The sequence below is a fragment of the Rhinolophus ferrumequinum genome, chromosome 24, assembly GCF_004115265.2.
Source record: "Rhinolophus ferrumequinum isolate MPI-CBG mRhiFer1 chromosome 24, mRhiFer1_v1.p, whole genome shotgun sequence".
Taxonomy (NCBI): domain Eukaryota; kingdom Metazoa; phylum Chordata; class Mammalia; order Chiroptera; family Rhinolophidae; genus Rhinolophus; species Rhinolophus ferrumequinum.
Window position 1 is genome coordinate 1,130,821 of NC_046307.1, and position 23,329 is coordinate 1,154,149.

Here is a 23,329-nt window from a genome sequence, read left to right on the forward strand (position 1 = left end):
CTTCAGCTTTCAGTTTGGTGTGTGAGGCAGAAAGAAAAACCAGGGTCCTCACCGCCGTACTATTGCTTGGGGCCCAGGTCCCTAGCAGTCAGGATTTGAGCCGTTCTTAGTGGGAGGAATCAGGGAAAAGTACACCTGCTCAATCTCCAACAAGGCAACAGAAGTGTCCTCCGAAAATTGAATTTTAAATAGACATGTATTTTCCCCATCCATTCTCAAAAAAATTGGCAAGATTTAGAAAGTAAAAGTATGTTACACATCCCCAGTTACTTCAGAAGATCTCTGAATGTTTTGGTAAACTTTTTTCTGTATTTTAGTCTGTTGTGTCTGTGTCTTGCAGGGGTCACGTTTTTGATCATTGTGCCCTATTTTTATGCTTCTCCCCAAGTGTAGGCATTTCCCCATAAGACCTAAAAGCTGAGTGGCTGTGTCAGTGTCGTCAGTGCCTGGGGCACTCCTGGTCATTCACCTGCGTGGCCCTGTGAGCACCTTTGCCCACTACGTTTTGTTCCTATTTGCAGTTTTGGGTAGATTCTCAGACACCTCCAAGGGTCAAAGGGAAGACAGGTCCGTATGTCTTTGGATAATGCACACTGCCGATTTTCTTCACAGTCTGCAGAAGCAACCCTCCCAATGCTGTCCCAGCGCCCTGATTTCTTCCATGCTCCGTCAATAGCAGCGGTTAGCATCTTTCCTCATTGAGAGACTGTTGGGAAGGGAAAAACCTCTTTACTCTCTGAGGTTCAGCAGCTGGGACTCTGCAAACTGAGCTGACAAGAGACAGATTCACAGGAGAAAAAGGTAGATTCACATGTGTGCCTCATGGGTAAAGTGGGCGGAGGAAGCAGAGCTAGAGGCGCACGTACCACATCCATGGAGAAACCAGGCAAAGGAAAAGGATTTTGAGGTTCAAAGGGGCAGTAAGTTGTGGGCGGTAAATGTATGTGGACACTAATGGAAGAGACGTTATTTAGTAACTTGTGCTGACAGGCTAAGAGTTTAGAGTCTGTGGTACAAGTCCTTCTGCCCTTCCTGGTCCTTCTTACATGGAAGTTTGTGCCCTGCCTGTAGGCAGGTGGGGGAGGGTGGAGAACTTCTGAGATTGTCTGTTTCTCAGTTGCCTTCAGCTCAAAACAGTCTATGCCAAACTGGCCTATTTTGGGGTGACATATTTGGTCCCCTTCGAGACCAACATCAAGTTCTTTCCTGCAAGCCCGTGACTTCCAGAAGCCTGGCTTCCATTCTGTGGAACTTGTCTTGCAGGGACAGGCTCCCCCACCCTAGCCTCTTCCTAACAGCAAAACCACTTGGGGACCCTTTCAAACATAGCCTCTCAGGCTGTACCCCAGACCAATGAAGCAGAATGTACGTCTTTACATCGAGTCTGAGAAGCCCTGTTTCGAACTCCTGATTTCAAACTCCACTGTAGACATTTGTGAAATATTCTGTTTAAACAATTTCTTTTTAACTTTTTCTTTGGAACTAATTTCAGACTTGGAAGATTCAAGAATAGGACAGAGATTTCCAGATACCTTTCATTTTCATTTTCCTACATTCTCTCTGTCTCACCTCCCCGCGCCCTACACATATTTTTTTGCCCCTGAACCTTGAGAGAAACAGATGCGGATTTTCAGTCCCCTTTATCTCCTTATTCATACCGAAGGGCGTATTCCTCTAAAAGCTAGGACAGTTGTTCACCTAAGCACAAAACAGCAGGTCCTCCAATAACTTTGTATTGTTCAATGTCCTTTCATTATAATGTAGATGAGGAAAAACAAATTCCCAGAGAGGCCGCTGTCTGTGTGGAGTTGGCACGTTCTCCCCACATCTGCATGGGTTTTCTTCTGCATGGGTTTCCTTCTGCATGGCTTTCTTTCTGCATGGCTTTCCTTCTGCATGGCTTTCTTTCTGCACGGGTTTCCTTCTGCACGGCTTTCCTTCTGCACGGCTTTCCTTCTGCACGGCTTTCCTTCTGCACGGCTTTCCTTCTGCACGGCTTTCCTTCTGCACGGGTTTCCTTCTGCACGGGTTTCCTTCTGCACGGGTTTCCTTCTGCACGGGTTTCCTTCTGCATGGGTTTTCTTCGGGGACTCTGGTTTCCTCCCTCATCCCGTTCTGAGTGCGGGTGTTGGTTGCCCTGCGATGGATGGGTGTCCTCTCCCGGGTGGGTCCCGCCTGTGTCCTGAACTGTTGGGAGAGGCTCTGGCCACTGCAACCCTGAGCTGGAAAATAAGGATCTGACTTGTTCTTATTAATCTTTCTTAAATGTCTATATAGGTCATATTTCTTCCAGTGTTTAATATGAGAAGTGTTTGGAGTCTTCATTTAGAAGTTTAGTGATGTTTTTGTGACTAGAAATGTACCGTAGGAACTTCAGTCCAGTTTCATTTATATCAATTAGCTTCTGGTCACATGGATTTCCTTATATGTTGTTTTGCTTAAAGTCAATTTCCAAGAATGCATCATTGACATTAAGTGGGGACTTAACTGTGCATTTATCCCATTCTGGAAATTTAACATTTAAATCATACGCATGGGGTCTTCTCATTTCATTGTCTTGGCTCCAGGTGGTCATACTAAAGAGGGAAGACCAGCCCTCCTCAGCTTTAACCCACATTCAGGTTCATGTCACACATTTTGGTAGTCGTACCAGCTGAGTTGTATCCTTCCCAGGGTGGCATCGAGTAGTGGTGTGCCCCATAGAGGTCGTGACAGCACTGTGCACAGGGTAAGGGCCTTAGGTTATTTTTAATAGGACATACATAGAAATTGGGTATAATTATTTCTGTAGATTTTTTTATATTAATGATGTTTTTGATCTTCACAAAAATGATCACCAAAATGGTGTCTACATTTTTACTTTTTAAAATATATTTTTGAGTTATAATTTGCATACAATACACCTATTTTAAGTGTAATGTATAGATAGTTTTCACAGGTGTCTTCACTCATGTAACCATCACCCCAATCAAGATACGGAACAACACCCCAAAATTCCCCTTGTGTCCCTTTGCAATAAAGCCATGCTCTCATGCCCAGGCCAACACTGACTTCCTTTTTGTTTCAGTAGATTCACTCTTCCTTGTTCCAGAACTTTATATCAACGGAATCATAGAGTGTGTTGTCTTCTGTGTCAGGCTTTCCTTACTCAGCCCCTTGATTTACGCATATTCACATTGTATCAGGTACTTGTTTCTTTTCATTGCTCAGTATTCCATTGCACGGCTGTGTCACAGTTGGTTCATCCATTGACTTTGTCGACAAATGTTTGGGTCGCTTCCATTTTTGGCTGTTTGACTGAAGCTTCTATGAACGTTCACATGCAAGTCTTTTTGTGGGTGAATGTTTTCACTTCTCTGAGGTAACTGCCTAGCGTTGAGGTTGTCTGTGGTGTTTTACTCCTTGCACTCCTGCCTGCAGTGCGTAACTTCCAATTGCTCCATGTCTTCACTATCCCCTGGTATTATCATTTTTTTGTTGTTTAACTAAAACTTTATTCTTTATGCCTTTCCCCCAAGCTACAAGCACTAAATTACATTGTGTATACACAACCACGACAGTTTGTTTGCTCAGGAACATATCATTACATTAAAAATCAGTAATTTTCTATTTCGTAGTTTAATTGGCTCTTATTAAATAGTTTCCCTAGTGGGGAAAACAAGTATTCTGTGTTCTTTAACTGGCATATGTAAATGTAATGTTATGTGTTCATTTAATCTTGGAGGAAACCTAAAGATGAAGCTTTCAGGTTTTTCTAAACTTCAATATAGATAGGCCCTTAATCACTGTTCATATAGTGGAATGTAGAAATAGATACAATCCTTTGTAAGTCATAGGATGTTCTAAATGAAAAACCTGACACTGGCAATTGTTTAAAGGAAAAAAAGAACTACAGTCAAGAAGAATGTTGCATATCTACTCTTGAAAAGAGAGAAGTGTTATACAACACAAAAATCAGACCTAGAAATCAAAAATCACTTATTTTAATGTTTTAAAAACAGACATAAAAAAATGATGGGCAGAGGGAGTCTAGACCAATTCGAACTAAGGCAGCTGTAACAAAAATGAACCCAGTACACTGATTTGATCTCATAAAGGAAATGACTAATTAAAATTTCACAAGTCTTCATGTTTGTGATAACATATTAATGCACAAAATATCAAAAATACAAAGTATGAATTTCGCCCTTCAGTTTATAATAAACTATCAAACCTCTATTTAATGCATTTGCTTTCATAAGCCTTCCTTTTTAGCAGCTTATGCTATATAAGTGCATACATACCGTGTTTCCCCAAAAATAAGACCTAGCCAGACCAGCAGCTGTAATGCGTCCTTTGGAGCAAAACTATAATATAATATAAGACCAGATATTATATTAATCTTGGCTCCAAAAGAGACATTAGAGCTGATGGTCCGGCTATGTCTTATTTTCGGGGAAACACAGTACTAATATTTTACTGTGAGAATTACAATTTTCATCTCAAACTAGTGACTTGCCTTTTTACCCATAGCTATAAGCATTTCATTTCCATTACAAGACACTTAAGACCTTTCTGGTGGTAAATTTTAATCAACACATTACATAAAAAGAATCTTGATTTTTAAAATGAATCTTTGTAGCACTGCAGCATGATGGGTTTAATTGAACAGTTGAAATATAATGTAACTACTTTGTACTGTTTAAACTAATTCACAGCTGTAGGAAAGTGTTTGATTTTAAAAATATAACCAAGATGAGACTGCACACTTATGAGCAGTAAAATACTAGAAAACAGCAAATAAGTAAATAAGACGGTTTTTTTTCCATCAGTGGCCATTCATTATTTTGCTCTTAGGAACCTGGAAGAAATTGTCGTCTTTGAGTTTGAAATGTTCTGGTAAATCTAGTAGTTTCTTAGCTTCCTCAGTATCACCTTGAATTGCTGAAATAAGTCACTCTAAGGAATCAAAGTTCTTTTCTGGTCTGAGGTAGCCAACAGTGGCCACATTGAGGATTTCCCTATAGATGACCTCTTCAAAGGGATGCATGTGAGTCTCCGTGGGCATCTTTGTATTCCATCCTATGCTCGCTACCATCATGTGGACAGCTCCACTTCCAGCATTGGCCCAACCATCATAAATGCCAGTGGATCCATCAACTGGAATATTATCTACTACTTGCACAGGAGAATTAGCTGTGGGGGTGCCCAGCTGCTTGGAGCTGTGGCCAAAGCCCCACACCACTTGACCGCGGCAGAAGTAAGGCAGGTGCCTCATGACACCATCCCCTCCAGGCATGGGCTGCGGCCAGGTCAGCAGGTCCACCTGTCCAGGCGATGCCGAGACCCCATGAACCAGCCAGGGGACGGGAGGGAGCTCTGCTGGCAGGCGGGGCAGACTCACAGCGGGCCAGGAAGCCCCAGGGACATGCTGAGGCAAGGCCTGTGGCACTGCTCACCCCACAGAAGCTGCCCAGTGACGCAGGCGGCTTTGGTGTTGTCATTTAAAAAAAAAAAAAAAAGTATTTTAGCCATTAAAATGGGAATCTCCTTGTGGTTCAATTTGCATTTCCCTGTTGACTAATGAAGTTGAGCATCTTTTCACCTGCTGTGGATCATTTGCACATTGTTTGTGAAGTATACAGATATTTTCCCTATTTATTGGGTTACTTGTACTGTGTTTTAAGAACTTCTGGAAACATATTCTGGATAGAAGTCCATCGTCAGATGTGTATATTGGGAATATTTCCTATCAGTTTGCGGCTTGCCTTTTCATTGTTTTAATGATGTCTTTTGAAAATTGGACATCTTTAATTTTGAGGAGGTGCAACTTACCGATTTTGTCCCCTGTTGAATTCCTTGGCAACCTTATCAAAGTTCAGTTATCCACATACTTCTGAGCATGTGGGCTCACCCTCGATGAGCTATGTTTTGAAGCTTTGTGCCAATACCACTGTAACTTTATAATTTATAGTAGGTTTTGCAGTGGGGTAATGTGAGTCCTCCAGTTTTCAAAATTGTTTTGGCTGCTTCTAAATGCTTTACACGTCCATATAAATTTTGGAATCTTCATGGAGATTTTGTTTGGGATTGCACTGAATCTACAGGGTGTTGTGGGACAAATTGATATCCTGCCATGTTAAATCTTCATTTCTTTGGTTCTTCAGTGTTCAGGTGGGGCACATATAAACATTTTCCTTCAGAATCCCATGGTTTTTGATGCCATGTAAATGGTATTTATATATATATATATATATTTCACCTTCTGATTGTTCATATATAGAATATAGAAATACAATTGATTTTGGTACATTGACCTTCTATCCAGTAACCTTGTTAATTTTTATTAGTATGGTAGTTTTTCTGAAGATTCCAGAAGATTTTCCGATTGGGTTGTGGGATTTTTGGCTTCTAGGCCATGGTGTTCAAAGTGTTTCTAACTCACAGTTTTATGTATAATGACAAGATGATTGTTGAAGTTTTATTACCTTTCGTTTTGAATCTTCATAAAAGCAATGATTGATAATAGTATTTTAATGTACTAGTGAATGTAACTTTTTTCATGTTTTAAAATAATTTACTTTCTTGGTTCTCCCTTTTTTTAATTGGGATGAAAGCCTCTTCAATTGTGTTATAAGGGCTCTGTATATTTTAAGTCTTCTTTGCCTCTTATAAATGGTGTACATTTGTTCTTAGTTTATCACTGGTCTTTTAATTTCATTCATGTTGTTTTAATTACTGGAGGTATTTATAATTTTTATGTGAACGTCGTCCCATTCTTCTGTTTTTAGTCTCTGAAAGCTATTTTTTCTTTTAGTACTTTCAAGGTTTTTATTTTTATATTAGTTACGATCAAGGATCAGAATCTAGTTTCATTTCTAAATAGTCAACCAACTACATCAGGTACATTGGATAAAAATCATCTTTCTCTTTCTCCATTGATTAGGGTTCTATTTTTTTCTTGTAGATTAAATTTTTATGTGTACCAAATTTTGTTTCTGGACTTTTTCTTCTCTTCTGTGTTGGTATATTTTTGTTCCAAAACCACATTTCTGATTTTGAAGCTCTTTTATCAAAATTATAACCATACTAATTTGTTAAACATTTTCTTGCAGTTCATCCCATGCCACGAATATTACTGATTATTTATACCACCATAAAGTCATTGCAACAGATTTAGAATCTTCTTAAATTTTAAAATTGAAATGTTTTCTTTTATAATAGTGACGTATATCTACAATTTAAAACAAACTGATTAAAACATAGGAAAAGCAGTCCATTAGAAAATAGAAAAATGGGCAAAGAAAATAAACAAGGATCTCCAAGAAGAAAAAAACCCTATGAGGCAGTAAACACATGAAGGGTGCTCATCGGGGGTCCTCCCATGGCTGTGATCGCTGGGCTCCTGCCGCAGAGCTGAAACCAAGGCCGGCTGGCAGTACGCAGTGTTGGTGGCCGTGTGGGGAGCGTAGTTCAGGTGCTCCACTTGGACGATGGTCAGTATTTCGTGTCGGCGAAGATGTGTTCCCAGTGGCCCAGTAACTCTTAGTCTACAAATCTGTCTCGCACTCACACTTGCGCACGGACGGGGAGACAGATGAGAGGGTTCATCGAGCTGTTTGTTGCTTGTAATAGCAAAGTAAAGACGATCCCAGACTTACGGTTAGAAACCGTGCTTAGATTTTTAATTTGGACCCTTTCCCGACTTGCCGTGCGCATGCGTAGTAGGTGCTCTCATGCTGGGCATGCGCAGCTCCCCACCAGCCTGTGGTCCTTAGGTCGGCAACATGCAGCGTGCTGTCAGATGCATTTTCAACTTAAGATATTTTCAACTTTGTGTGGTCTTACCGGGATGTAACCCTATCTAGGTCGAGGAGCATCTATCATCTGTACTGGGAAAACCTACAACACTGTTGATAGAAGACTGGGCGTAACCTCAATAAACTAGAACTACATATATGCGTATGAATAAACCTTAAACAGAACGGGAGTGTGAGGCAAGTTCAACATTTAAAAACTTACAGTACAGTATTGTGACATAATGTCAAGTTATATTCAGATGCAGTTGGAGTTTAAAGGGCCTGCACTGACTAAGCTCCAAACCCCGACTGCAGCCTCCCTCTGGGAAGGTCTGGGGGTGGGACTGGGGGCAAGAGAAGCTGAGACCACATTCCACCTGTGACCCACCCTGCATACCCTTTCACAGAAAACCTGAGGCAAACACTATAACTTGTGAGTAGTTTTTATATTTTATATGGGTGTGTGGACGTTATTTTGTTTCAATTTTTAATAAAACATAAATTATCCAGGCTCAGGGTAAGTCTTCAGACACTAGAGAAAAGCTTAAAGAAGAAAAGAAACCTCCCACGAGAGTCTACCAAATGGTGTGTTCTACGTTTTTTTACACACACCTGTGCATATACCTCTGAAAATGTCCTGGAAATGGAATTACTGGGTCACCGGGTGTGCTTCTGTTACATCCTCCCAGAACTGTCCAGAAATGTGCATTTCCCCAGGCCTGTCTTCCTACAACCCCAAAGATCCAGGGGAGCTTACACCTAATCTCATCTTTTCTAATCAGGTGGGCGTAGGCCAAACAAACACGTATTTATAAGCATATGACTTTCGTCATGAATACATAGTTCTGTTGAATTTCACTTGTATAACCTGATGATTGACATTAAAGACACAATTTATGTTTAGCAAGATTTCTAGGACCCATTAGAAAGCTTTAACCCCGCAATTCCCAGTCTTAACTTCTTCTCACAGTCACCTGTGGAACTGTCATAATTTTTTTTCTTGAAAAGGTATTAACTATTTCATACTGTGCTTCCCCGAAAATCAGCCCTAGCCAGACTATCAGCTCTAATGCGGCTTTTGGAGCAAAAATTATGTAAGACCTGGTCTTACATAAGACCCGGTATTTTATATTATATTATATTATATCCTGTCTTATATTAAAAATAAGACCGGGTCTTATATTGATTTTTGCTTCAAAAGGCGCATTAGAGCTGATGGTCCGACTATGTCTTATTTTTTGGGAAACACGGTAGTTCAAAAGACACTCAATGATATCATTGAACTGGTGTTAATATTTTCAGATATTGCAGAGCAGTTTCTAGACCATGGCTCTTGACATTTTGGCTGCATAGGTCTTTGTCACATGGGGCTGTCCTGGGCACTGTGGGATCTTGAGCAGCATCTCTGTCCTCCAGCCTCTTGATGTTGTAGTGTCCACCCCCAGTGGTGACAAACAAATGTCTCAGGCATTGCCACATGTCCTCTGGGTGCAGAATTAGTCCCCCTTGGATGAGAACCACGGTGCCATAGGAAGTTGTGCTGATGTGAGTGAATAACTTTTTTCTTAGAAGATTCACGCAGATGCATGTTACGTAATGGATCGTGGTGCCTGCAGTTCTGCAGTGATTCAGATGATAAGGAAACATGGCCACCCACCCACATGTGGGGGGGAAATACGACAAATGGGCAAAATAGTAATGTGGCGCATCTAGTCCAAGGGCTCTGTACCCTTCATGCTCACTGTTTTACTCTGTTATCTCTAGGTTTAATGTGAAAAATCAAAGTGTGTATGTAGGGGAGGAGGAGTCCAAGGCAGCAGAGGACATACACTGAAAACTCCTTTCCCAGCCCTGTGCCCCGACACCTGTCCCCGTCCCACAGGGACACCAGACAAGTAACCTGTGATCTTCCAGACAGCTAGACAGATGTGAGGGCATGCGTTTAAAATAGGAACTTATTCATTCTTTCAACAGATAGTGTTATACAATATTATATGGGTTGCACTTTCCCCCCAAATTTTATTTTGAAGTCCTTTCCAGTTGACTATATAAAGGAATTATGTTTTGTAAAAAAACCAAAAGTGGAATTTTATTTTAAATGCTCTGATTGAAACACTTTGCAGAAAATATGTGCCTTGTTAAGCCAATGTTCAGAGAATTGACGTGTTAGGTAGAGATATGATGTGTGTTTCTGTTCTTCTGGGATTAAAAGGTACAAACAGAAATGTCAACTAGACCAGTAGTTTTCCATCTTTCACATCTTCTCCCAAATATTCTATCAAGTAATCAAAGTTGCAGATCACTGTGAAGTGAATAAGTTTTCAGTGTCATTTATTGTTACCATCAACCTTTTATCATATTAATACATGTATTTACAGGAAGTTTGAGACCCTAGCTTCATGCTTCAACTGTTAAAGACCTGTATTTCCATTTTGTAAAAGACTTATTTTTATGGTCTCCTGGTATTATATGGATATGCCATCATTTTTTTTTAAATAAAATTAATTTGATACAGTCCCATGATCTGTGACTCAAAAGTGTAAGGAAAGTCCCTGCCACGCATAACCCCCGGTCCCGCGAAGTCGCCACCATTACAGACTTTTGGAGACCCTACTTGGGGGCCTAGTCCACCTTGTACACAGGTGTTTTTCATGTGACACACCTCGAGGGCTTCCTCCTCAGTGCAGAGGTCCTTGTTCCCTCCAATGGAGGTGAGCTCCTGCCCGGCAGAATGTCCTGGAATTAATCAGCGCTCTGTTGATGGGCACAGAGCTCGTCTTCAGTCTTTAACTATTGTCTGTGATCATCTCTATTGATCATCTCTATGGTCATCAATGCTGCCGTGAAGCGGCCCATATAGACCTCACGCTGTGCGCGTGCAGAATGTCCGTGGCGGGCTGGGCGCGCGGGGCATTGCGGGTGCTCCCCATCGCTGGACTGCGCGTGCGCCCTGCCAGCCCCTTAGGCATCGCTGTTTGGATTAGACCAAAGCTGGCAGGATAGGAACCAGGTGGATGTCAGGCGAGCTGGGGAGCTCTGAACTTACTCATTCTTTAAACACCCCCGTACATCTGCAGCTCTGCTGACTTCCGGCTGCACGTGTTGTGGGGGCTCTGCCCTCAGCCCCAGCTCACTCCCCTTGTTGGTAGTATCTGTCCCCAGCTGGTCCCCAGACTGAGGCTTCCCTGTTCTGTGGTTTCAGAACCGGGTTTCTCCCTTCAAAGACATGATCTTCTGCTTCTCGGAAGAGGACTGGTCCCTTCTAGATCCCGCCCAGACTGGCTTCTATGGGGAGTTCATCATTGGAGAGGACTGCGGGGTCTCGCTGCCACCCAGTAAGACTCCCCCCAAGCCCTGAGACCAGGAACCTGGGGGCCCACATCTGATCTTGCAGTCCACCCCCCAACCCTGATTGGTGGTCACCTGCATACAGTGGCCCCAAGCGCACTTAACAGATGGGCTGTCACCTGCTACTATCACATGTAACTCAGGCTTGCCAGGTGCTTTGTGGAAAAAGCCAAATGTAACACACCCCCATACATCTGCTTTTCTCTGTCCTCTCCCGTGACCTCTTCACTTTTGGCCCTCTAACTTTGTGGTCTGACAGCTGCCCCACACCCACTGCTCCCTCCTGGCCTCCCTGCATGGCCCTGTCACTGCCATGGCCTGTCACATGTCTTCAGGTCACTGAGGAATGTGTGTCCTCCCCTTTTCTGTGAGCAGATGACCCAGCTGCCCAGCTGGATCTCTCCCAGGGCGAAGAGAACGAGCCACGAGTTCCGGAGCTCCAGGACATCCAGGGGAAGGAGGCCACCCAGCCCGTCTGCTTGGGTGAGTCCCCACTCCAAAATGGGGGGAAGCTGCAAGCGGGCTGCTGCCTGCCATCTCTCTGCAGCCCTGTGTCACCTGGATTCTGTGTCAGTAGAACACGTCTTGCCTCCTCCCCAACTCCTTGCAGAAAGGGTGTGGAGTCACACTCTCTCAACCAGGCGCTAGGACACGGTGGCTCTGCAGGCTGCATTCAGTTATGCAGCGTCTGTGAGGGGCATGGGGGCCTCTGGGAGTCCCACCACACAGGTGGAAGTGACCACAGGGATGGCAGTGGCTGGTCCACAGTCAGGTGACAGGGCAGAACCAGGACTCACCTGGGTTCCAACTAGCTTCAGAACCCGTGTTGCCTGCTGACTTACTCGCTCTACAAACACTGGGTGACGCCCGAGAGGGAGCCCAGGGCTGCTTCAGATCCCAGCCAGGCGTCTATTAAGATGCCTCCCCAGGTGGTGCTGTAGCTGCAGGACAAACTAACTTTTCCATTTTCTTCTCTGGAAAGACTTTCCAAGTCTCCAACCATTCCAGGTCGAAGAAAGAAGAAAAAGGGATGACCTGCAGGTGCCCGAGTTCCAGGCCTGTGAGCAGATGGCGCTCACTCAAAGCACCTGCCCAAGTAAGGACGGCCTGGAGGCGTGGGGAGTGCGCCCACGTGTGCATGTGGTGCCATCGGCAGTGTGTGGGCGTGTGTGGGCGTGGGGGCGGTGTGTCTGGTGTGCTGCATGTGTGTGGTGTGTGTGCATGCCCGTGTGCTGGTGAGAGGTCAGGAATTGAACTCCTTGAGGTCCCTGCAGATGCTCCTGGGGTTTGTCAGCTGCTTGCGCTGATTCCCTTTTGCTAGGGCCTTCCAGCTGAGTCCCAGTCCCCTCATAGTCCCCTTGCAGGTGAAGCAGGTGTGATACAGCATGGCTAGCCATGTAGGAGTGTGCTTTTCCCCTGAGCACGGAAGGCTAGAGTCCTGGGCAAAGTCTTGGAAGTAAAGAGCAACATTGCAGAATGGTACAGCGAAAGGGATTCTGGAGAGTGTGTGCCCCACCTGCCGTCACGGGGAGCCAATATGTGCACTCATTTTGCCAAAAGTCACCGCTTCCAGTGGCCAAGGCTAACATAAGGCCATCTTCAATATCCTCAGGGTTCAGGCGTTCTTCCAAGCACTAAACCCTGCTCTCTGGTTCTTTCTTCTTTCTCCTCTGTTAAATTTTTTTTTTTTCAGTTCCAGTTGACGTACAATATTATGGCTCTGGTTCTTATTTGAACCCACTGTGACACAGATTTTCCACAGCTGTGGGGACTGACTCATGCACAGTCTCTTTAACCTGAGATGTGTTTTAGAGGCAAGATTGGCCTGGCATTGTGGTACCGTGTTTCCCCAAAAATAAGACCTAACTGGAAAATAAGCCCTAGCATGATTTTTCAGGATGACATCCCCTCAACATAAGCCCTAATGCGTCTTTTGGAGCAAAAAATAAGACCCGGTAATTACACCTAGCTTCGTGCAGGGCTCACTACCACTTGTGTTCGCCCGATTGTGTGTAGACAAAAGGGGTATCACATTTATGTAAACCCACAGCAGATGCAGGAGGATGACTCCTCCCAGGCTGAGGGTGGCCATACATAGGTGCCCGTCTCAGCTGAGCTTGACAGTGCTTGTGCTGCACGTGTCCTTCAGCTCTCTGCCCACCCATCGCCTGTCTCATGCTTTGGAGGATGCGTGGCTATGCCACAGGGAGCTTCCAGCCTCACTCTCCCTTTCCTGGGCTCTGATATGGCAAGGTGCCCACGGCACAGGACAGGTGACAGATTTCAGAGAACAGGCACCATTTTTATCTGGGTAGCTCCTGTCCACATTCTCTGACAGCAGGTGAGGGGTCCCTGTCCCCATTGCTGCGGGGACTCATGCAGGATGCCCCCACCCGTTCCATCAGCACCAGTGTGAGCAGCACATTCTAACACTGCCCTGAGATGGACTCGCTTGTGTTTCTTTGTTTTCCCTGTGGACCAGGTAGTTGCTGTTTAGGCCTTGTTTCTGTTTTTGCCCTTCCGCCATCATGCTGGACAAGCTGGCTGTATGTCCCAGGCCTCAGGGTAAGGTCCCCACGCGACCTTGTGCACTGTGTCTGGACAGACCTTCTGAGATAGGTGCTGCCAGTGGGCACGAGTCATACAGCAACAGCCGGATCTGGGTGGCTGAAACAACGAATTTATTTCTCACCGTTACGGACGTGGGTGGGTCTGAGGTTGAGGTGCCCGCGAAGCCTGTGAATGGTGCAGGCTCTTCCTGCTTGTGGAGGCTGCTGTCTGGCCATGTGCCTGCCGTGCGCTCACGGCCTTTCCCCAGTGCGTGCTGGGGGAGCTCTGGTGTCTCCTCTTATGAGGTCATTCTTCCCAACAAGGGCCACCTTCAAGGCACATCTAGTCCTAATGACCTTCCAAAAGGCCCCCCTCCTAACATCACCACACTGGGGATTAGGCCTTGAATATATGCATTTTGGGGGACACAAGCGCTCGGCCCCTGATGGGCACTGTGACATCTCCGTCCTGCAGCTGAGGCACGTGATCTAAAGTCACTCGTGCAGGGCCCACACTCAGGCTGTGGGGTCAGACTGCAGAGGTGACCCTGGGCGGTCAGGCCCAGGCCAGGCTCTTCATGGCACATCTCCGAGCCATCACCTGCCTTTTCTATGAAATCAGAATTATGGGTCCAAATCCATCACCTCTAATTTGCACATAATCCCTCCCCCCCTTTTTATTTAAACCTTGTGAGTCTTTCAGCACATAAATTCCTTTTCACATGTTTGAAATGTAGATACGTTTATTCGTCTCCTTTTTGTTTTTCTCTTGCAAGAAAGCCTCCCCATGCTAATACTATAAGAATGTATGTTGACACTGCATTTGTCATTCTGCTTTTTCCCATCTGCTTCCTGTCCTCCCTGATTCCCCCTGGGCCCCTCCAGCCCGCAGGTACTCTTAGGGAGTTATTTACCAGCCTGGGCAGTGCCCCCACTCTGCTGATTGGGCTCAATTCCCCCAGAAACCTTTGGCAACTTTCACTCTGCTTTAATTTTTTCCCCTGTAACAGAGACAGAAATCATAGCTGTCTTGCGGGCTTATTGTGGAGAACTGCATGATTTAATACACATAAAAGCACACAGACCCACAACTCTTGCCCATTTCCCTACTGTTATCCTAAAAGCCAATTCGTGGGACCCCTCCCACACCCCGCACAGCCCGTTCTGTATTCCTCACTGCTGAGCTGAGCACTCTCTGGCTTGACTCTCTGGCGTTTTGGGCACACCTCGGAGTCGCGGCTCATCTACTAGGAACCCTTCATACTGCTGTGTGGCTGGCCCACAGCAGCACTATTGGTTGTTTATTCCCCTTTTAGAAACTCTGCATCTATTTTTGGTCACTTTAGCTGATTTGAGGGGATGTCATCCTGTAGGCACTATGTTACTCTCCTAGGACTGCCATAACCAAGTACCACAGACGGGGCGGCTCAAACAGCAGGAAGAGATCACAGTCCTGGGGGCTGTAAGTCTGAGATCAGGCTGTCAGCAGGGCGGGCTTCTCCTGCAACCTCTGTTCTTGGCGTGTAGACGGCAGTCTCCTCCCTGCACACTCACAGGCCATCTCTGCGTGGCTGTGTCTTAATCTCTTGTAAGGCTGACAGTTGGATTAGGGCCCATCTTCATGATCTCCTTTTAACTTAATTACCTCTTGAAACAGCCTAACTCCAAATGCAGTCACATCCTGAGGTATTTGGGATTAGGACTTAAACATAATAGGAATTTTTACGGGATGCAATTCAGCCCTTAACACTCCAGCCTCTGGTGTGACGGGTCCAGACCATCAGACAAGATGATCCTCTGCAGAGCTCTCCTGATTACCTCACCTCCATTCCTGGCTTCTCCTCACATCGTTGATTAGCGCCGTGGTTGTCCAGCCAGACCCTTGGGGCTCTCCCACTTTGTGCAATATGGATAGACTGAGAATTCCCCATGTCTTCAGATCTCCCTCCCACTCCCCACGCGCATTCTTCCCAACCCCCTTGCCCTGTCTTCTCATGGACACACCCCCTTGGCCCTGGCACTGCCCGGTATCTCTGCCTCTGTTCAGCTCCACCTGCCCTCAGGTTCCTGAACCTGTCAGAACCCTCCTCCCTGTAGAAATTAAGTCCAAAATAACCATGTTCCTACTAATGTCTTGAAGGGTGTAGCACCACTGCCCCCTGGTGTAGACCTGAGCCCCACATTTCAAAAAGTGAGGAACAGAGGCTCTAGGGGAGCGTGTGATGGGCTCTAGGCTGCAGGGCAGGACCTCACAGGCTCCCGGCTGAACACCCACCTGCTCCCCATGGTACCTCCTCTGAACACCACAGACTAGGGGTCCATCAAGTTAGCCCAGGTTGTCAAGTCCAGGACGTCTCTTCTTCCTATTGCCATTGGTGGCCACTAGCAGGCCTCAGCTGTGACATTGAGGGAGAGATGACCCTGGGTGGTCTAGGACCATTGAATAGGGTTGGCAACAGACGGCCCAGCAAGACTCAACTGCCACTTCAACCCTCAGCCTTTGTGTGTCACCAAGTTCGCAATGTGTATAACATGGCAAATAATATATCATCAGTTATATCTGGGAACAACTGATGTGCACATGGTCAAGACATTACACAGATAAATACAAATTCCTAGAGCTTGGAGGGGTCTCAGTGGCCAGAAAAGAAAAGGATTGGGGCTGGAGCTTTTGGCGAAAAGGGCAGGGCAGAGCGGGTTGGGGCAGGAGAGCCCTACCCAGGGGGGTTGGCAGTGTACAGTGTTTGCTCCTAGGCTGCAGCCTTGCAAGATGTGGCTTTCTGCACCAAGAGCATCTCCCTGGAGGGGGCAGGGGTTCTAGGGGTGGGGTAAGGCCCGGGCGGCACCACTGACCTGCGTATCGTTTTCCTGCAGCCGGAGGTGACGCACCCACCCCCCAGAACGGCCTGGATGAGGAGGTGACCATTGAAATTGTCTTGTCCAGCTCTGGGGACGAAGACTCCCAGCTGGGCCCCTACTGCACAGAGGAGCCGCAGAGCCCGGTGGAGAAGCAGCACAGCCTCCCCGCTGCCCAGGAGAGCGGCGCACCAGTTGGCGGTGAAGTACAGACCTCCGGGAAGACCTATGTGTGTCCGAACTGCGGGAAGGTCTTCCGCTGGAGGGTCAACTTCATCCGTCACCTGCGCAGCCGCAGGGAGCAGGAGAAGCTGCACGAGTGCTCAGTGTGTGGGGAGCTGTTCAGTGACAGCGAGGACCTGGACGGGCACCTGGAGGCCCACGAGGCCCAGAAACCTTTCCGGTGCGGCGCGTGTGGGAAGAGCTTTCGCCTCAACTCTCACCTGCTCTGCCATAGGCGGGTCCACTTGCCGCTGGGAGGTGGTGAGCAGGCGGAGGCGGGGCCAGCAGGTGGGGTCCCTGACCCTGACGCGCTGCTGGCCGAGGGCCGGACCCGGCTCAGTGTCCAGTGCTGTGACTGCGGGAAGGTGTTCCAGCGACCGGAACACCTGGCCCGGCACCGCAGCAGCGTGCACCTGAAGGACGAGGCGCGGCCCTTCCGGTGCCGGTACTGTGTCAAAAGCTTCTCGCACAACTCCGACCTCCTGCGCCACCAGCGCCTCCACATGAAGCGCCGCTCCAAGCAGGCGCTGAACTCCTACTGAGTGGCCCCGGACACCACCACCCCAGGACACACCTGTCCCAGGAAAGACCACATCCTTCTGCCCTTTGCTCTCAGGTAGAAATGAGATGCTGGCCAACTAAGCATCTCTTCTGTCTCTGCTGTGCCAAAAAGCAGGGAGAGAGGCGTGTTACCACCAGCTTTGCCTTGCCCTGTGTTTCCGGTCCGAGAGAACCCCGTCCAGTGCTTCCCAAGCAGGCAGAGGGACTGGGCCGCCCCCACTGAGGGGCCCCCTTGGGGTCTGCCCCTTGCCACTGACTCACTACACTCCATCCTGCCCTGTGTGAATCCCCACGCCCCCATCCTGGGGTTCCAGTGTAATTGCACTTCCCATCTGACAGCAAGAAGCTGCGGTGGGGTGATGGGCACGTGGGGAGCAGAGCCAAGCACACCTTGTCTGCTATGTCATCAGAAGTCCGAGTCCCCGTCACTATCTGGCCCAAGGAACACCCACAATTATTAGGCAACCCTTTCAGGGTTGCAGCTCCTTGCCAAGGGGCCTTGTGTCACCCTTTTATTTGTGACAGTGGCTGCTTCTTAGGGATTGTGAGCTCGCCAAGGGCAATGCCCACATTTTAAACTGTATGTTGCACACCCTGCCCAAATGTTTCTTTGTATCATGAAGGTCCCGGTAAATGGTTGTGGGGTGGAAGTAGAGTTGTCATCATTTGAAAGGCACTTAAGTCCCCCTTCCCATTCTGTTGTGTCTGGGGCAGCGCAAACAAGCTGTGAGGTCGAGCTGTGAGTGTCCATCCACTTGGCATGCTGGTTGTGTTCGTTTGCTAGAGCTGTCTTAACAAAGTACTAAAAATGGGTGGGTTAGGACAACAGAGTCTTATTGCTGGGACTAAGGTGGGAAGGCTAAGTTCAAGGGCAGGCTGGGTCCCTGTGAGGGGAGGTGTGCTCCACGCCTGTCCTGCAGCTTCTGGTGGTGCTGGCCATCAGTGGTGTTCCTTGTAGAAGAATCACCCCAGCTCTGCCTTCATCTTCACGTGTGCCCCGGTGCTCATGTCTATCTCCAGATTTCCCCTTTTCAGAGGATACCAGTCATTGGATCACCCTTCTCCCCACTCCAGTATGCCCCCATCTTAACTAGTACATCTGCGGTGACCGTATTTCCAAGGAAGGTCACATCCTGGTGCACTGGGGTTAGGATGTAAGCATGAATTTTGGGGGGGAGGGGGGTAGACAATTCAACCCACAGCCCCAGATAGCCTGGCGACACTGCCCTCATCCCCGGTTTACAGATGAGTCAGCAAACTCGAGTTGGCTTGCTGTCCACTCCACTGGAAGCAGCATTTAGACCCAAGCCTCTGCTTCCAGGGCAGGTGTCCCCCTGACGATAGCTTGGAAGTTTGTGACCTGGATTTCTGGGCTGAGAGTGACAGTTGTCAGTGAAACCTCGAGCAATGAAAACCATGGTCTTTTTGTTCCTGGAAGACTGGCAATGTCAGCCAGGCTCAACCGCAAGAATATGCGGGCTGTGGAGTGGTGGTGGCTGGATCAAAGCCACCAGGTAGGCATTTGGTGTTATTTGTATGTTACATCCACTGGCAGGCAGCAAGGCTCCTTGTCACCTTAAGATGTCATTGACACATTGATACGTCACTGCCACAAACCCAGTGGAAGAGCCACAAGGTTTTATAATTCTGATTACTGTGCCATTGTAGACACCTATACACTCGGGAGCAGTAAATGCAATAAAACCATTTGGTCATACCCTGCACAAGAAATAAATATTGGGGCTCTTCGTTTGTAAATATGTTGCCTCTTATATTGACCTGTCACGAAGGGGAAAATATGAATCTGTAAGGCCAAGGAGGGGAAAATTCTACGTAGAAGCTAGGTGCACATTTACCCCGTCCTCCTGCACTCTGCATTCTGCACTGTTGCCCAAGGTCCCGGCAGTGGGAAGGTTCCCTCACCGGCTTCAGATGTGGTCTAAAGGAGGAACATTGCTCTACTTACCAGTGTCTTACCTGTGAAATCAGATCCTAAATAAGACACAAAGGCAGTGTAATGGAACTGAACCCCACAAGGAGACTATGTGTCTTGAGTCCCCCCCACAAATGCTGTGGAGAGACCCCCACTCACCCAGCACACCAAAGCGCCTACCTAACCGGAAGGTCACTTCGTCACTGGAGTCAGAAGCTCTCCTGGGTGCGGTAGCTCAAATCCCGTCCCACATGAGAAGCCAGTAGGGTTACCTGCACTGGGGAAAGTTTTAGGACACAGGAGCTGACCACTTGCTCCCTCCCCCAGGCCATGAAAGTAGAGACCCCACATCTGAGAAACATCTGCCCTGTGTTCCTTGGGTTCCTTGGTATTGTTCCCACTAACTCAGGTACACAGAAACGCACTGAATTAATATCCATGTTAGACTTACTGTTTTAGTTAATGTGTGTAGCACAGCTGAAGAGGTCAGGTAGCCTAACAAGGAGAGCATGAGGCGCGTGGATGCTGAAAATAGCCTTCTGGGCATCAGACGTCACCTTGTGACACTTTAGGCCTCAGGTAGATCGTTCTGGTCATCCAATCTGACGCCTGTCCTGAGGAGAGGACATCACAGCTTCCCAACACCAAGGGTAGCTGGCACTCCTGGTCACACCACGGCTGGTGAACACAACCTCGGCCATTCTCATGTATCCTCTGTCTCCTGACCTCTCTCCCCAGCTGGGTGATGTGGCCAGTGGTGGGAAGGTGCCTTGCCATTGCTGTCACTGTGTGGCACACATGAAGAGAAGGCGCAAGTGCACACCTGACTTGGAGACCGGTCCTGGCATTCCTCTCCCGGGAGATGCTTGCAGTGTAATGTAGGGGACTTGGGGATGCTTACATTGCTACATCTTGTTAAAATGTGAAGAGGCTGGGACACCTGCCCTGAAGACATGGCAGGTAAGCCGAATCAAGCTGAATCCCTTCGGAACTGTGTGTGTGTGTGTGTGTGTGTGTGTGCTCTCGGAAGGGCTGGGGCCTGCCCCCAGTACACTGATGGTGATTTCAGAGTGAGATTCCTGGATATTTTTAAATGTTTTCCCAGAAGAAGATCTGGAGCGGGAAAGAGTATCACCTCATGTGGAAATCGTGCTGACACTGCATCAGCAATTGTACAGGGACAGGGGGTGCTGCACCAAATTTATCCTGGTCTCCCTTTTGGCCATTTTTCTAAAATGGCTTGCCTGATGTCAGGGTGATATTCTGTGGCCATTGTCTGAAGCCTTCACCAGCAACTTTAATCACCTGTGCTCAAGAAGCCAAAATTCTGCCCAGATGTGCACTCAGCCCGGTTTGTAGAAGCAGAACTGGGTGCCCCAGCAAAGACAGCAGGGTGTGGCTAAAGACTACTGCAGCCCTGGCTGAGCTTCAGGCTCTAGATAGCAAGGGTGAAGTCAGAATAAAACTGGGAAAGACAACATCGTTTTTAGTAAGACGCTGGAGACTGGGAAGAGGACTTGCTTTACCTGGAAACACATAGGAGCTGCTCTTACTGCTCATCCCTCTCCTTGGCCAGCTTGGTGGCACTCTGGTCAGGGACTTACCAAGGACAGGATGCCTTGGCTTGGCTGCCATGTGCCGATAGGTGGACATTAAAGGCCTGTCCTCACATGGACAGCTCTTTTTGGGACCCCAAAGCATTGCTTTTGGGACGGTTTATGCCAACAGGGCTGCAGCAGAAGCTCGGTGGTGATGGTGGGTCCGTTTCAGGGTATCGTGGATCCTAGTGCACCTTTTGTCCTGGAAGCACTGACTGCAGACAGCGTAGGTATCCAGCTCTCTAATCACTTGCCCCTTCCCAGCCTCTGTCTGTCTGTCCATCTGTTTTACAGAAGGGAAGCGGCACAGCACAGATAACTGATGATTCTGGTTTCAGCACTGTCTTCAGGTCCCTGAGCTCTTTCCCGGAATCACAGCACCACTCTGAGCCTCAGAAGTGAGCTCAGCCCTGGCTCAGAGGCCACTAGCAGGGACAGACATGTGCATCCTGCCAGCATTCATGTGAACCTTGTCATGCCCCCTGCATTTGTTAGATGAACCCAGAAGCAAGAAAAGAGGCTCAGAAATCTTCCTATGGCCTGGAGGAAACTTGGGTGTTTACATCTCAGGGCAACAGCTGCATGTCAATCGAAAGAACTTGGAAGAGCTTTGGCATTTCAGCTTACCTAATCTTCACCATCATTTTGTAATGTAGGCACAATTATTACCCTCATTTTACAGAGCAGGCACAGAGTGGCTAAGGAATTTGCTTGGGGACACACAGCCGATCCAAGATTCCAACTGAGGCAGCTTGTCTGGGCAGTGTGGGCATTTCATAGTGTGCTGAGAGGCTGCTGCTCACTAATGATTTTTAAATACTGTTGTGATAAGTGCTACAGATTAGGAATACAGAGAGAATCTAACTGGGGGGGGGTTCAGAACCAGTCACCCCAAGATGTGCGTCTGTGCTATGTGGATTATTTTGAGCTGGAGGCCACCAACCCCGTGGGCTCAAAAGAACCTTCTGCCCCACTTAACTGTGTAGAAGATCCTGAATTACCAGCCTTGCCCATAATAACAAAGTGTTGGACCTGACCTCTTTTGACCTGTCTGTAGGGCAGGACAAACTTCTAGTTATTGAGCATCTGCTCTTTTTATCATCCTCTGAAGCCCCCCAGGCACCTAGCGTCATCCCTAGCTCAGGGTGTCTTATGTACCTCAATCCCCCTTTCTGTCTCTGACCCTCTCCTGCACATTGGGTGTCTGACTCTCATTATGTGGGGTCCCCTACATATGTGTACATTAAATTTGGTTATTTTCTCTCGCTGATCTGTCTCATGTCTATGTGATTATTAGTCTGGCTGACAGAACCTTGGGGGAAAGGAGTTTCTTCCTCCCCACAACAGGGAGACATCCCTTGGTCTGTGGGGCCAGGAGGGGTTTCCATAAGGAGTAACTCTGAAAGTGAGATGGGTAGGTAAACAAAGGCAACAGAATAAAGAGGGGACAGGGCTTTCCACAGCTGGAAGGACAGAAGAGAGCAAGCCCAGAGTGGCACCAGACCTTGCAATTTACCTTGAGAGTCCATTTTGGACAGAAACATGGCGTGACCAGCTTTGTGTTTTCAAAGATGAGTCTGCTGCAGTGAGGTTCAGGGGAGAGCAGTGGGATACAGAGGAGGGTAGTGGGGCTCAGGGGAGGGGCAGTGGGGCACAAGGGAGGGAACAGTGGGCTCAAAGGTCAGGGGCAGTGCTGGAGATTTGGGGGAGGTGAGCTGGAGATGTTGGCCTAGGACAGCTGAGATACCAGCTGGGAGCTGCATGGCAGCAGTAAAGGTGCAGAGTGGCCGAGAAATTTGAGACACGTGGAAGGGAAGTTGGAGAAGACTTTTGGGTTCTGACTTGAACAGATGGGTGAAATCCCAGGGGAGGAACGGATAATTCAGTGTGGGGTTGCTGAGTTTCAGGAGAGTCACGAGGACGTGCAGCTGGATGTGTTTATCTAGAGAACAGAGAAGGCTTCAGGCAGCAGAGGAAACACTTGTCTCTGTAATTAGTGAGGTAGATGAGATGGCCATGGGAGAACGACAAGAGAGCCAGTGTAAGCCAAAATTAATTTAGACTGTAATAAAGAAAAAGAAGCATTTATTTGAGCAAAAGGAGCTGCAGCCTGGGAGATTCAGGTAGCAACCTAGTGTGTTCCATTGAAACAAAGGAGAGGCCACCTTTTATTGGGAAAGCTCCTGCCCAGGTTCCCAGTTAAGTCTGTTTTATGTAAATGAGGTATCCAAATTATGCAGTTCTGATTGGATGGGGCTGATTGGAAAGAGGAAGCCAGGCTTCGCTGCAGTGGTTGACTCAGACAGCATGAACTAATGGGCCAGCAAGCGTGAGGGAAGCCCAGAGTTCAGTCTGAGATTTTTTTCTGTGAACAGAGTATGTGAGGAGCCTCACAGCAAATGGCCACTAGGCTCTCATTATTCATAAAACTTGGATTCTCGGTTGACCATGGGGAGGCCATCTCAGCAGATAAATTCTTTCACA

At 47.5% G+C, this 23,329-nt stretch overlaps 1 protein-coding gene and 1 pseudogene across 3 annotated transcripts in view; one reads left to right on the top strand and one right to left on the bottom strand.

The window, feature by feature from the left end:
* Window positions 1-21,942, top strand: part of ZNF496 (zinc finger protein 496) — a 39,987-nt gene extending 18,045 nt beyond the window's left edge. Inside the window, exons 7-10 of one of the 3 annotated variants that reach the window (XM_033095769.1) lie at window positions 10,981-11,113; window positions 11,502-11,609; window positions 12,109-12,278; window positions 16,546-21,942. In XM_033095769.1, coding sequence (XP_032951660.1) covers window positions 10,981-11,113; window positions 11,502-11,609; window positions 12,109-12,278; window positions 16,546-17,295 — 1,161 coding nt within the window. In that variant the 3' untranslated portion in view covers window positions 17,296-21,942. The remainder of the gene's footprint in view (window positions 1-10,980; window positions 11,114-11,501; window positions 11,610-12,108; window positions 12,279-16,545) is intronic. The other 2 variants (XM_033095770.1, XM_033095771.1) reach the window with 2 other exon arrangements.
* LOC117016506 (riboflavin kinase-like) lies at window positions 1,995-6,717 on the bottom strand (annotated as a pseudogene).
* Window positions 21,943-23,329: the final 1,387 nt, after the last annotated feature.